The sequence below is a fragment of the Botrytis sinoallii genome (genome assembly GCF_014898435.1).
Source record: "Botrytis sinoallii strain Bc 23 chromosome Unknown BSIN_001, whole genome shotgun sequence".
NCBI classification, from domain to species: domain Eukaryota; kingdom Fungi; phylum Ascomycota; class Leotiomycetes; order Helotiales; family Sclerotiniaceae; genus Botrytis; species Botrytis sinoallii.
The window spans coordinates 5057302-5071118 of NW_024066028.1; the positions used below are offsets into that span (position 1 = coordinate 5057302).

General features: G+C 41.0%; 4 protein-coding genes across 4 annotated transcripts; 3 read left to right on the forward strand and 1 right to left on the reverse strand.

Annotated features, from left to right (window-relative positions):
- Window positions 1-912: 912 nt before the first annotated feature.
- Window positions 913-1739, forward strand: EAF02_001072 (uncharacterized protein; the record flags this gene model as incomplete). Its single annotated transcript, XM_038897120.1, has 4 exons — window positions 913-1111; window positions 1166-1290; window positions 1371-1569; window positions 1630-1739. The coding sequence occupies 4 exons, from the start codon at window positions 913-915 to the stop codon at window positions 1737-1739; spliced, it is 633 nt and encodes a 210-aa protein (XP_038763979.1).
- Window positions 1740-2058: 319 nt separating this feature from the next.
- On the reverse strand, window positions 2059-4365 carry EAF02_001073 (uncharacterized protein). The gene is made up of 4 exons (XM_038897121.1): window positions 3742-4365; window positions 3348-3666; window positions 3157-3297; window positions 2059-3104 (listed from the first exon to the last, which is right to left on the reverse strand). Exons 1-4 carry the CDS (start codon window positions 4106-4108, stop codon window positions 2324-2326), a joined length of 1608 nt encoding a protein of 535 aa, XP_038763980.1. The 5' UTR covers window positions 4109-4365; the 3' UTR covers window positions 2059-2323.
- Window positions 4366-4537: 172 nt separating this feature from the next.
- Window positions 4538-6193, forward strand: EAF02_001074 (uncharacterized protein). The gene is made up of 3 exons (XM_038897122.1): window positions 4538-4851; window positions 4904-5017; window positions 5151-6193. The coding sequence occupies exons 1-3, from the start codon at window positions 4775-4777 to the stop codon at window positions 5872-5874; spliced, it is 915 nt and encodes a 304-aa protein (XP_038763981.1). The 5' UTR covers window positions 4538-4774; the 3' UTR covers window positions 5875-6193.
- Window positions 6194-8388: 2195 nt separating this feature from the next.
- EAF02_001075 (uncharacterized protein) lies at window positions 8389-10033 on the forward strand (the record flags this gene model as incomplete). The annotated part of the gene is made up of 4 exons (XM_038897123.1): window positions 8389-8909; window positions 8987-9242; window positions 9297-9749; window positions 9830-10033. The coding sequence occupies 4 exons, from the start codon at window positions 8389-8391 to the stop codon at window positions 10031-10033; spliced, it is 1434 nt and encodes a 477-aa protein (XP_038763982.1).
- Window positions 10034-13817: the final 3784 nt, after the last annotated feature.

Below are 13817 nucleotides of genomic sequence, written 5' to 3' on the forward strand. Positions count from 1 at the left end.
CAGCCGCGGGCGCCCTGAAGAAAGTCCGCCTCATCATTTCCTTCGAAGAGCCCCGAGGAATAATCGTGTTTCATCTTAGGAATATTTCCTCCGTGTATTCCGCCGACTAATAGAGTATTCATCGTATGTCAGCTCTTCGGCCTAACTTTAATTCTAACAGCCGTTGCAGTTAGATATGAACATTCAGCTCGGATCTCAAAGACAACTCTAACCCAGGAATAGGTCGAAGGATTGTTCTAGAGACATGTTCTGAGGTCAAAAGCTAGCGATTGGAAAGTCTCACCCAAAGCTTAAGACAGTGCCATCCCAGTATTATATCGAAAGATTTCCGTGTCAAAAGCCTTGGCAAATAAGAAAAGGTGAAGCCAAAATCCTTCATCAAAATTCAAAGACAAACATGACTGCTTATCCACGAGGCACAAAAACGGTTTTGGCGGTAAAAAATCAACGCATAGGCGGTCAGCAAGTAGGGATATGCTGATGACATATTCGTGCTCGTCATCGGGTTGTGCAATAAAATGGTAAGACACGAAGCGATGGGGCTGTGGCGGGGAAGTCTGTGAGCTCGCTGTAAGCCATCGGTAACAACATCATGTCTCACGCCCCCACATTGCGCCGAGATTTGGGAAACCCCTGAGCCAAGAGTTTCTGTCAGACTCGGTGAACTACGATGACACCTCTCATAATCTCATTGTCTATAGCCTTCCAAGACATGTGGATTGTAGGCAGCATTTTCCAGATTACGACGAGTGTGAAGCCAGACTTCTGTTGACTATAGATTCTTCACTCACTTATATCACCTCACATATCCACCTCACATATCCACCTCACATATCCACCTCACATATCCACCTCACTTAGTGTACTCTCATTTACGTTGATATTCTCCGCCTAGCCCTATCTCCAATCAAAATGAAGTTCACTACCACTCTTACAATTTATGCTACATTAGCTGTGACAGCGTTAGCGCACAGAAGAGAATATTCAGCACGCTGCTCAACTAACTCGGTCCTACCATGTGCATGCCCTGCAGGTACAGACTACTGGGAATCTTCTACGTGGTCTGTAGTTGGAGCCAGTGCAAACGATGTTAAGGATCTAATCATGGATTGTGAGTGAGGACTCCTGTGTTGATAAATTTGATACTGATTTGTGCTCCAACAAGATTATGACTCCGCTTGGTTCGGAGTCGTACCTTATGAAACCCGTGGTCCGGAAAACAAGCCTGGAGTTTCCATTCGCACTTCCTATCTGCCAACAAAAGTAGGCACATACAGTATTTCAGAGAAGGTAAATATTTGCAAATTGACTACCAAGTTCTATGATCACCTGGCCTTGAATTGGAGAAACTCTAACACTGCCCTCTGTAGTTGACGGACCTCAAGATCGACTCTCGTGGAGGATTTATTGAAAAATTCGAGCAACTTGCCTCCACCATTCCCGTGGCGTACAATTCTGGCAATGGCTCTTTCGGTGGATATTGGGTTACTTTGGAGAGTACCTATATTTTCAAATACGAAACGGCTATAAGATGGAGTATATATGCTTGTGAGACAGGACACGCGAGGAGTATGCCAGTCCCAATTTCCATTTTTAATGTGAGTAAAAGGTTCTGACGAAGTGGTACAGATTTTGCCATTTTTCATGAGAATGCATTGAAGAATGTCAGCAGTGTTTTGACAGCGCAGGGCAAAATTAAGGGCATAAATCTACAGCCGTATTCCGTTCAGAGCTTCTAGGGTTCTGTTTAAGAGAAATTTGAGCTTCAAAGCCAGTTTTTGTATGACTAGCAATGGAAATCAATTGAATGGGCAGATAGCAGACGTACTGCTAAGGATAGAAACATAGCTTTCAGTGTACGAGAGCATTTCAGAGCTACAGGCTTTAGATTGGATCCAAAAGCAATTATTGAGATACCATTGTCTGCGTTGATCCTGACGATAGGTATTTATTGTGAAAATAAGTGTGTATGCGATTATCAGCTTACACATTCATACAGATGTTGAATAATAACCGCATGCTATGGACTGAAATAAAAATTAACTTGTACGGACGACCATCTTTCCAGAAGGAAAAAAAAACGAATGTTAACACAAAAAATTTCGTTCTTATTACAAGATTAACGTATGCGAACGGTATAGACATTAAATTCGACCTTAAAAATTGTCTTAATTGATGACCCCCGTAGTCGTCGAGCCTGTGGCCAACTGTGCTGTTGCTCCATGAATTAAACAATATGCTTATCAGAACAACGAGATATTAAAGCACTAAAAAATCAATTTGTATTTATCCTCGGAAAAGTCACTAGCTATCAGTTTTCCTCCTACAGTTGACCTCTCTCTCTAGCATGCGTATCATCCTCCGCCCAGCCTTCCCGGGTATCTTTGGGTATACGTATGAATATGACGCTAATAATGAGGGCAGCACTCGCCAAACCGACTCCCAAGTATGCGGCACTATGATAACCCTTGAGAAGATTATTCCCATTGTCGTTGGTGTTTACCTCTATAGTTCCAGCGATACCCAGACCAGTACTCAATCCATAACCAAGGAGTGTGCCTATTAATGAACCTGCAACACCTTGATGTTTCATTGAAACAGTGTTACATGCGATGATCTGGGCGCTGGTGGTGATCAGATCAATAGTAAAAGCGGATATGAACATTGCGGGAAATGCCATTGCCCAGTAAGTGAGATTTGCAGGAATAGTCGATAGAAGGACGTTGATAATGACCATTGCCAAACATCCCAAGCCAATGATGACCTGCGCCGGTACTCGAGGAACCAGCCATGCTGCAAGAAAAGCGGTTGCACATCCAACTATGGTGAGTGGCAAGTACTGCACTCCAGTAAGAATGAGACTATCTCCGCGGATGTTTTGCATATATGCATTCATGTACCAAAAAAAGATACCCAGGCTCATGAAAGAGAAGAAAACGGTCAACATCAAGAGTCCGAATGAGGGGGCCTTCCAGATGTTGAATGGTAGAATGGGTTCTTTGGCAACTTTCATTTCCCAGTATACGAATCCAGCGAAATGAAAGACAGACACAACAAGAAGTGCGATTTCGTAAGGACTGTTCCATCCAACAAGGGGTGCTTGACTGTGAAGATGTTAGATTTTTCTGGATAATATGATGAACTGCCACGACATACTTCCAGACAAAGTTAAAAAGAATAAGAGCAGCTACTCCCAGGTAAGAGCCAACCCAGTCCACGGTGCCTTTTGGATCAATGGGAATATCCGCATCAACTGCCATAATAGCAACTCCGTAAACAACGAATCCAAGTAGACCACTAATTTTTATCAGTAAATGAGACTCATGAAGGAAATCAAGTTAGTTTACAGCATAAAGAAAAGCCATTTCCAATCAGAAAGTTGAATGATAATCGCACCGATGAGAGATCCACCAGCAGCGCCAACTGGTGCCATGGCGCCAAACAAAGCAAAACTCAAATTTCGCTTCTTTCCAGGTGGGAAAGTGATACCTAGCAAAGCCACAATATTTGGTATCATCAGGCCACCGCCTATTCCACATAATCCTCTCATGATACACATTGATATCAAATTATCAGAGAATCCACCACACAATGCCCAGAGAGTCCACCAAATGCAACCAGCGGTGAAGACATTCTTGTGGCCATAAACTGCGCCTAGACGACCTCCTTTGAAACAACGACATGTCAGCTATCCTCACGCCAATTATTTGCATGACAATGCAATCTGATGGGTGGCCTTACCAATCAAAACGAAAGTTCCTTGAGTCAAAGGGTACGAGGCAACTTTCCAAACCGACTGCGCTTCTGTTGCTCCCAATGCTGCTCCGATAGCAAAACTAGAATTTATACCGGCGCCCAGAGGGATCATTTGAACTAGTTGGGTTAAGGTGATAAAAACCATGAAGACGTTCTGTCTTAGCAGACTAGGCATTTCGATCTTTGGTGGTGTACTACTACCATTTTCGAGAAATGTATCAGTCGAAGGAGAAACAGTATAGCTTTCCTTGTTTCTGTTGTCATCTCCTGAAGCAGGTTGTGGACGGGAGGACATCATGATAGTATCCTCGCCAGCAGGGCGCTCAATAATTGGGGAACTGTTGTGGTCCATTAAAGAATAGAAAAGCTGGCAAAATTTGTGCACCGTAGTTTTATGGATTCAAATTAGACAGTCGTTAGGGAGAATCGTTCGTTTGCACAGTATAGAGATGATGAACTTGGGCTTCTTGAAGTGTAGGCATATTTCACCTACCTATTGATAGCTAATGAATGCAGCTGCAGCAATACCTGAATACCTCACACGAGAGATACAGATTATTTCTAATCTTGAGCCGAGGGGGGTTTGTCACCATGATTCCAAACGTTATTTGCATGTTCTGACTGACAGAAGTGAATTTTTTGGATGGTTTGGCAACATGTGGGATGCCGAGGACATTTTTAAGCTAAGCCCGAATAGTATTAGCGGCATCCACAACCTCATGCCAAGCAAATCGCAGACCTTCCACATTCCTAAATAATTCAAACGACATACAACATATCTGCATACACATCTGCATACACGGTGATCAACCTGTCATGACTCTTACACGACAAGGATGCAGTATCTCATGTCATCACGCCCGCCGTGGGAGGAGTCTCGAGTATCAACTCCAGCTCCTTCAAATACAATATGACAAGATTTGTCTTGCAAAACGAGCTATCCTGAACGCAACTGATTTCATTTCAATATACTGATCAATTATCACTCTCCCAAAGTATAACAAATCGCAATTACAACATGGCAACAGTTAAAGTTGACGGCCAACAGCGCTATCATGACACGACCGCGGCTTACGTGCTCCCAAAAGCAAACGAGTAGGCGCATTGTCTTCAATCACTGAAACCTGTACTAAAATCATTACTGTAGTGTCATTGAGCAGGATCGACTTGATACTCAAGCAGCTGCCATTGTCGAGATGATTGGTGGCTCCCCTCTCTTAGCTCCATTGCAGACACTGGATAATATTTCCAAGGTGGTTGAGTAAGTATAATCAGTTCTTAACTTACAAACGAGCCGATTGAGGGACTTCTTTGCATGCTTCATAAAATTCTCCCTAGTCACTACACAATGCCACAAAGAATTCTATGCAATTGCTGATTTTTGGGTGGCCTAGTATTGGCTGTGGTACTGGTGTGGCGACCATCCAGATTGCTACAATCTTACCATCTGCAACCATTTACGGTCTCGACCTAACCCCAGTCCCAGAGGAGTCAAAGAAAATGGCACCGGGTAACGTGGTCTGGGCTCAAGGAAATGCATTGGATGCTGACTACAACCAACCCGATGATGGTATCCTAAGCCGTGAGATATTCAAACCGGAAGGATTGGATTATATCTTCGGTCGCATGCTTTTCTTAGGTATCAACAATTGGCCAAAGTACTTTTCAACCACGTCACATGCGTTGAGGTCTGGTGGCATAATTGAGCATCAGGATTTAGACTGGAAATTTTATCGCGTCGGGACCTCAGAGTGTGTGAGTGACGATTGGGAGTGGCACAAAGCAATCTTATCCGGGGCTCAAAAGTCCGGACTTTCGACAATTTCTGGTTCTGGAGCAGCAGCGTTAATGAGAGCTTGTGGTTTGGAGGTGATCAATATCCAAAGTTTTGAGTTTTCATTTTCGGCGTCAAGCAAAACGCCTAAAAGTCAAGCAATGGCGAGGTATGTCCAAGCTAAATTGATACCACAGTATCCGGAGTTACTTGGTAAAATGCTTGGAGCTATTGGCATAAGTGGAGAGAAATTGGACACATTGACCAGAGCATGTCTCCATGACATCAATTCTGAGGAGGGCTTGTACCAGAAGTACACCGTCACTATTGCAAGAAAGCCCTAGTTATAGGGTACTTTGAGACACAAAATCAGTTCTATAACTACTTTGTTCCGTCGCAAATCACTCTTTTCTGATGGATCTTGAATTTTCATTGTTTTCAGGCCGCTTGACCATACAGCTACTATCTCCAAGTATGTGTAGCTTGTAGTATTGTCACATAGGCTTCCCTCAAAAATAGCCAGAACATACCTCTTGCTTTTAGATACATCATACTTACACGGTGTATGAATTCGCAAAATATTGGCAATCAATCATTCACTAGGCTTTAGATGTAGCTGAATTTTGAACTGGAGTGTACCAAATTAGACCTTAGATATTGAGCAGTATCATTCTTGTACGGTTCTCGCATTATCTTCTACCTCCAAATGAAATTCAGGGTTGCCTGGTCAGCTCGTGTGATAGTTCCTCCGGTATCGGGTCATACTCTATCGAAACCCAAACATCTCAGTCGTCATCAACATTATAACCACTATCCAACCAAGTCTACCACAAAATAAACAACTCTGATTACCCGATTAGGGCTTGAGCCTCTTACTTGCATATCCGCTCAGCGCAGTTGTGGAACTGTAACTCTGATTAGGATCAATATACCTATCTAATTTAGTTTGAAATGATGAAGGCGAGGAAATTGCTACAGCCCACCATGAAGAAGATGCACCGTTAAATCTTGTTTACCTAAGATTTGAACAGATCAGAAAGATTGCTATAGAAGTCATTAACTGCACTAGGATTGAAGAGTCACCTGTTAGTCGATTCGATCAGTAGAGCAGATGTGATCATCAAATAGGGCCGAGCCTGCGTGCGTGATTTTCAATGCATATAGCATGTCCCGTCCATGCAAAGTGTCGGAGTACTGGCGCAAACAAGCTTGCATTGTCATGTCCGAGGAGGCTCAATTATCGGCACCTACTGAGTCCGTTGCCTGAATGCTGTCTGAGATCTATCTTTCATCCCTTGTCTCACCCAGGACTTGTACCTAACTTCCAAGCTTTGACATAAATATAGACACTCATGCCGTCCATCAGACCTCATGATATCAAGGATGTCACTGGAAGCCATCAAGCAATGATCGGCAACGTGGCATCGATGAAAATGACACCTTCGCACTTCGACCAGTGGATGGGTTGTTTGAAGGATCTCATCTCACTCTTGGCCGAGTATCTTCGGCTTTTCATATGCGACGCGTACTCCTTTCTGTGCTTGCTAATCCTATATTTGCAAACTATTCATTCGTGCTGGTTTCAGCGCCTCACAAACCCGAAGTCAAATCTCACACGAGAACTTTTTGGGTGAGGCTCAATTGTCTGGGCATCAGCTCAAATGTGCACCCTGGACTGGAGCAAATTTGAGTGCATTGAATCATACCGGATGTTTCCCAGTGAGGAATTGCTTGATAGTGAAAATTATGGGGATTTGATAAGCGATCAAAACTATCATCTTGCCCATACGGGCCCGAAGTCTTCCAGTGCAATAGATGAGCAAGCTGCACAGGTACTGCCACCTAAAATCGATCCGTCTTTGGATCTTTGGGCGCAGTAACAAAATATACTGGGGCTTTTACCTGTACACTATCGATTGGCGTTTATCTCGCTCAGAAATGTTTATGACACATAATATGTTTTGGCGTCTCTTCACATTGTTGCAACAGCTATCTGGTATGGTGGCATTAGTTTCCACCCTCTCAGACCCTTTGTGGCTTAAGTTAAGCATAAGCCGACGTTTCTTCAATGCATATATCAGGGGCTCATCGACCGGTTGGGTAAGTTCTTACACCAAAAGAAACCATGGAGGCGTCAATTTTCCTGTCTTGAAACATATTGAAGGATTCTACTCTCATGAGGGGAGCAAATACGATCATAGGATGACACTCGGCCCATGTGGGATAAAACCTACCATGTATATGGATCATGCTTACCTGTTTACTTGGGTTATATAGAACGACGTTGCTAAATTTTAGCGGCTCTCGCCTCCAGGTGGATTTCTGGCAGTCAGAACGGGTGTTCAAAATAAGCTTACTCCCAGGATTATAGTGCCATCTTAAGTTTTCCAGAGATGCGTACGATATGTCGCGTTTTAGTTGAGACATGGTGCCAGCTAGGGCTGCCGTATCAACTAATCTTTTCGCCGGTTTGCGGGGAACCTACTATGATTAATGGATAGATGTACGAGTTCTCCGGTCAAGGCTGTGCTGTCTACTGAAGTTTTCAGCCAAGTTTATGTTGTGTTCATTGAGGCATTCCTCTCTCCTCGACCCAATCAAAAAAATAACTTGTAGTTACACGTAACCGTCGTCAATGAAGGGGCTTACGCGAATATTTTATCAATCGTGCAAGATGAGGCTTGTAGACCAGTATAAAACCTGGACTCTGTAAACTATACTGGAATAACATCAATCTTCAGCCCTTCTCTAACAAATTCTTGACCCATTTTGTTCTGAAATTACCTTTTCCCGAAACTCGTTTCAACAAGGATACTCCAATATTCAACAACGGGGTTTCCATAAAAACTTTCTGCAAGATGCTTGAATTGATCCTCTTCATAGGTGCTCTAGCGTCTACCCTGGCTTTTGCTTCGGCAAGTTTAATCAGAATCTGCAGCACGCGAGCTAAAGTCCCGATACCAGTGATAGTCCCGATCCAAACCAAAGTCAAGGAAAAGATCGACGAGAACGAGAATGTCTCAAAATATCAAGCTTTGAGAAATCTACGAGATCAACATGAAGTGGCCGCTGTTATGTCAAGACTAGTTGATGAGGACGGTGCAGGAGCTTGGCCACCGAATGCAAATCATGATTCGTGGCCCATGGCTCTTCGTCCATACAAAGATATTTACTTCCAGCTCATTCCGCTTCTTTCCGCGGCTCCGCCTTCGCTAGATGATGATACCAACAATGAAAGACGCGAAAAATATCGATCTATGATGCGCAAGTCGTTGATGGAGCGGATCAATGTTCCCCAAGTTGTGGCCATCATGGCTGCAGTTGAAGCTGGTAATTGGGATCTCTTTCCCAGAGATGCATACAATGGTTTTCTATTGCTGTGTTGCTGTTTGTCGTCATGCATATAGGTATGTGGTATCCCTTCCAATAAGCGAATGTATACTGATACGACCTCAGATGGGCAACCATTCCTGTGGTCAAAGTAGCACAATTAGAGAAAATCGTCGAGTTCCCATCTGAACTCGACGCGCCGTGGCCATATCTTCAGCGAAACTTCGGTGTCGATGCCGATGCAAGAAACAATACGTCAAACGTCTTGCTTAACTTTAATACGAGAGGAGAAAGGATTTATAGAATTAACGTCGGAATGTCCGAACTGATCCGATCATCCGAAGAAGTTTTCTTCCAAATGTTCTATGACCTTGAAGTTGTCGTAAGTTCCACCGTCCATCCCAATCTTCCCATGTAGTACTAATAACTCTCCCAGGCTTTCCCCATCTACCACGAAATGGTTCTTTCAGTCCTATCCTACAACTCATCTTCCGCCAGCACCTGCCTCCCCCACCTCCGCACCATCAACACGCGTCTCCGCGATCTATTCCTCGTCTTCTACGAAAATCTCACCAAGTCCCGCGTCTCTCACTCCGTCTGGCTTTCCTACGTTCAGGGGTTCCAAGGATGGGGCGTTGGAAAAATCGTCAATGGGGTATATGTGAAATACGATGGACTTTCTGGAAACCACGTCTTGTTCTTCCAAGCTCTAGATGCGTTTTTGGGAATGGAGAGATATTTGACAGATGAAAATATGGAGAGATATATACCAGTGAGACAACGAGAATTGTGTTTAGTGCTTAAGAAGTATAGTTTTGTGAGGGGAGCGAGGGAGAAAGGAGAAAGGGAAATCGAAGAGGAGTTCGCGAAGATGGTTAATCAGTTGAAGGTGTGTATTTCTTGTCTATTATCAATTTCCGTTCAGTTACTTCTACTTGTGGGGATTATGTGCTGATAAATCATCACTAGTTGTTTCGAGCAGCTCATCGCGCACGCGTAATGTCGTATCTCCAAGAGCCAGCTCCTGAACGTCTAGTAATGACAGCTGGTAAATCCGTTCTTGAGAACTCGAATACTAAGAGTCTGGGTGATGCGCTGAAGCCTTTGGATGATATGCTAGCGGATAGATTGAAAGAAACAGCGAATGTTGGATCTATCGGTGCTGGCGCTTGATCTCAGCATGCCACTAGGCCATCGAGGCGTGATAGAAAGAGATTTTGGATGGAAAAATGGTAGAATTGATAATTGATTCGGGATAAAAGGTATACTCGAATTAGATGGATAACTACAGCAATGCAATAACTGAATTTGGCTTGTTTTCATCCGTTCTTGATACGATTTACTCGTTATGGGCTATTTCCAAAGCGTCTTTACAGATGACTATGCTTTCAATTGACAAATATTGATCTTGAACTGTTGCTAATACATGAAACAAAACTCAGAGACTAAGTCGGATACCCCACTTTCTGGCCACCCCCCTTTTGGGCCACTTTTTATACCCAAAATACACCAAAAATGGAATTTTTAACTTTCTTATTTATGGATAGAATTCAATGAAAATTTGTATATATATAATTTAGATCGATTTAAGCTTATTCTGAAATTTTTAGATTTTTAGGATTTTTCTGTATTGAGAGCTAGAGCTTCAAAACATCGATTCTAAATTTATATGGGAATTGTGACAATCTGGCCCCAGGCCTAGATTAGTCATCCCTTTGCCCCACCCGGCAGGTCTAATCTCGCTTCGCTTTTGGTCCCCTCCTGGTCCCCTCCTGGCCTATAAAAACCTCTTACAGGTTCACTCTTTGTACAGTAGTTTGTTATTCTCTAGTATCGATAATTGATTCATTTTACTATTATGTCGTGAACCTGTTGTCGTCACAGGAATCACATACAAATTTAAATTTTTTATAAAATCTTTAATAACTTTTTAATAAATTTATTTATTTATTTATTTATAATAATTAATATCTAATGTCTAACCTCCCGAAGGGTATTCTAGACATATTAAGGAGCGGGCCTATAGATCGCTAACATTCTTATTGTTTATAATAATATAATGTTAGTTAATCAGAAGCTTATTGTCTCTAGTGTTTTTCTGTTCAGTGTTGTTTGTGGCGATCCTGTGGCTGTTCTGTTTAAGGGTTTATAATCCTCTTTCAGAGAATCTTGTTTTGTATATTATTTGGATATCAACGAATGATCAGGTTGTTCGTTGTTGATCAGAAGTATGCTTGAAGTGTGTATGGTTGGTCAATATAGATCTTAGGTTGTTCAGGGTAAAAAGCTTATTCTCGAGGTGTTGGAGCAAATTAGTGTTTGTGCGATTTCGTGTAGTTTGGGTATATCTTAGTATAGAATCTGGATCTGATAAGAAGATCAATAAAACTGTTTTGTATTCGTAGGATATGGTTGATGTATGCTATTGTATCCTATTCGAATCGAAAACGGTTTGGTGTAAGTGGCTAGTTGCTGTGTGTCTGATTATTGATTAGGCATTGAAAGAAGTGTAGTGGGCTTTTCTCAATCCTGTATATGCAGATATTCATACTATTTTTGTAATTAAATTTAATATAATAGGTTGCAAAGTCATTGTGTCCGGTTCTTATTGCTATAAGTCTATAGAGTATCCCATAGGGGAGCTTGAGGTTTCTTGATTTCGAGGTATCATATACCGGTTTCCATATATCGTATATTTCGGAGATCAGGTCTCTCTTTTCCTTTCATTATCTGCTCTTGGAGTGTAGATATTTGGCATATAGAATAGAGCAAATGCTACTAACTGTAGGGAGGCAGAAAAGGCCCGGATCAAGCGGCTCAGTTGTGCTCTGGTCGGTAAGGCAATCAGCTACCTCATTACCCTCAATTTTAGTATGCCTAGGGGACTATCTGATTGCAATATCGTAATGTTGCATCGCTTGATAGCATTTGTGATATGCCTATTGGGAGGAGATAACTGTACTTCCTCGCATTCCCCAGATTACTAACGTACTATCAATACATAACTATATCTGTCCCTGGTAGAGGCGATTAATGGTGTTTAGGAGACATTCTAGCTCTTGCTATACGCTGATTGCCTTAACATCAAAGATATGCAACTATTTGTATATTCGGTTATAATCGCTATTAATTTATTGCTTGTCACAATATATTACAAAGCTGTATCCCATGCAATAACTATTTTCATTATATTATTCAGATTCATCTGAGAATATAGAATAATCGTCTTAAGGGATTAAATTCTACCACTTCTTGAATACTCTTACAACATTCTCTTTATTCATATCATTCATTGGATTAATACGGTATTCAAAAGAATAGTATAGCTGTAAGAGTTTAGGACGCTTGGTGACAGGGATCGCCCATCCCATTCTTTACAGTTTTGTATTAGGGCTCTTCAAAATGCCTATACCTCGTCCTCTTTTTCTGATATCTAACTTCAATTGATTTACAAGTAAATATTATGCATCCATTATCTATAGCCGAAATACGAATCTCAGTCTAGCTTGTTCTAATACAATAATTCCTATTGGAAGAGCGGTCTTTACAAGAAAGACGATTGTTGGGATTGTTTTGTAGGCAGATAGAGCTTTTTATACTGTATTGTAAATCGTCTTACTGACTAGATCAATATATTTCCTAATCCTGGTGCCAACCGGAGTATAACCTGCACTTATATATTATTTGTATAATCTATTAAACTATACCTTAAAGCTGTAAAGAGTGATGGGGAGTATACAGATAATAATCGCTTTTCATAGACAGGCTGCAGAGGGTCCGTAGACTGTGTGGGCTATTGATCGAATATGAGATACAATACGCATAGCTTTTGTGATGTATATCTTGATATACTATAAAAACATTAGACGCCAATCGAAGAAAACACTAAGCTAGTGTAATACCAGTTATACTCCACTAATGAGTCCTAAAGGAATTGATATGATAACCAGATCCCGACTTATCCTTATAATCGGGTTTACAATTTCATACTTTCTCGATATATAAAATAACTCAAACTTTTCCAAAGCAAAAAAGACCTTATTCTAATCTTCTTATTTTAAAATACGTTGTATGGTTTGGTGGAATACATGTATATTTGTAGATAGATCTCTAGATGTATAATATATAGCTATATTATCAGCATAGCCGAAACGCTATGCTCTATCTTGATTGAGAAGCTTTGTAAGGTAGAGGATATATAAAATCAGAGAAAGCAGCGATTCTTGAGAGATACCATATATAATCGGAAAGTCCTTTGTTATAATCCCCTCAAGCCTTATATATACATATCTTTTAATCAAAATGAGTCGATGAATTGTAGGAGCACTATAGGCTAGCCCTGCTTCTTTATATGTTATAGAAGTTGTTTTTTAAGGAGTGTATTATAAATATCTTATATATTTATTATTATTAATATAACTACTTTACCCACTATTAATACAAGCTTGGCATTATGAGTAAAGATAGTCGTAAAATCAATACCGGCTTTCTTCAGCAATACCCTGTAATATTAAAGGCTGATAATATTGTATTTCATAATTATCCATACAATTTAACTAGTGATATACCTTTCTAGTTCTTTTCCGATATATAATATCAATACAATCGGCCTTTACAATCTTGAAGACAATCTATTTTTCTTATCAGCCTTGAGTAGTATAACTACTTTAACGAATTTCTACTTGTTGGGATAATAGCTAAGCCTAAGGTAGACTGTAAAGATCTTATATATCATACTCTTAATACTAAGCCAATATACTTTGAGAAGACAAACGATTACCCGATCGACTCCGGGCAATGTGCTCCTGACTCCTATTATATGTTTTTTCATTTTTTTTATAATAATCGTCCTTTTCTATAATAAGATTATTTAATAACCCTCTTCCTACAATGGATTATATTGTAAATCATTTAATACTTTGAAGTGGTTGAATATTGTTACAAAGAGTGTTTTGGC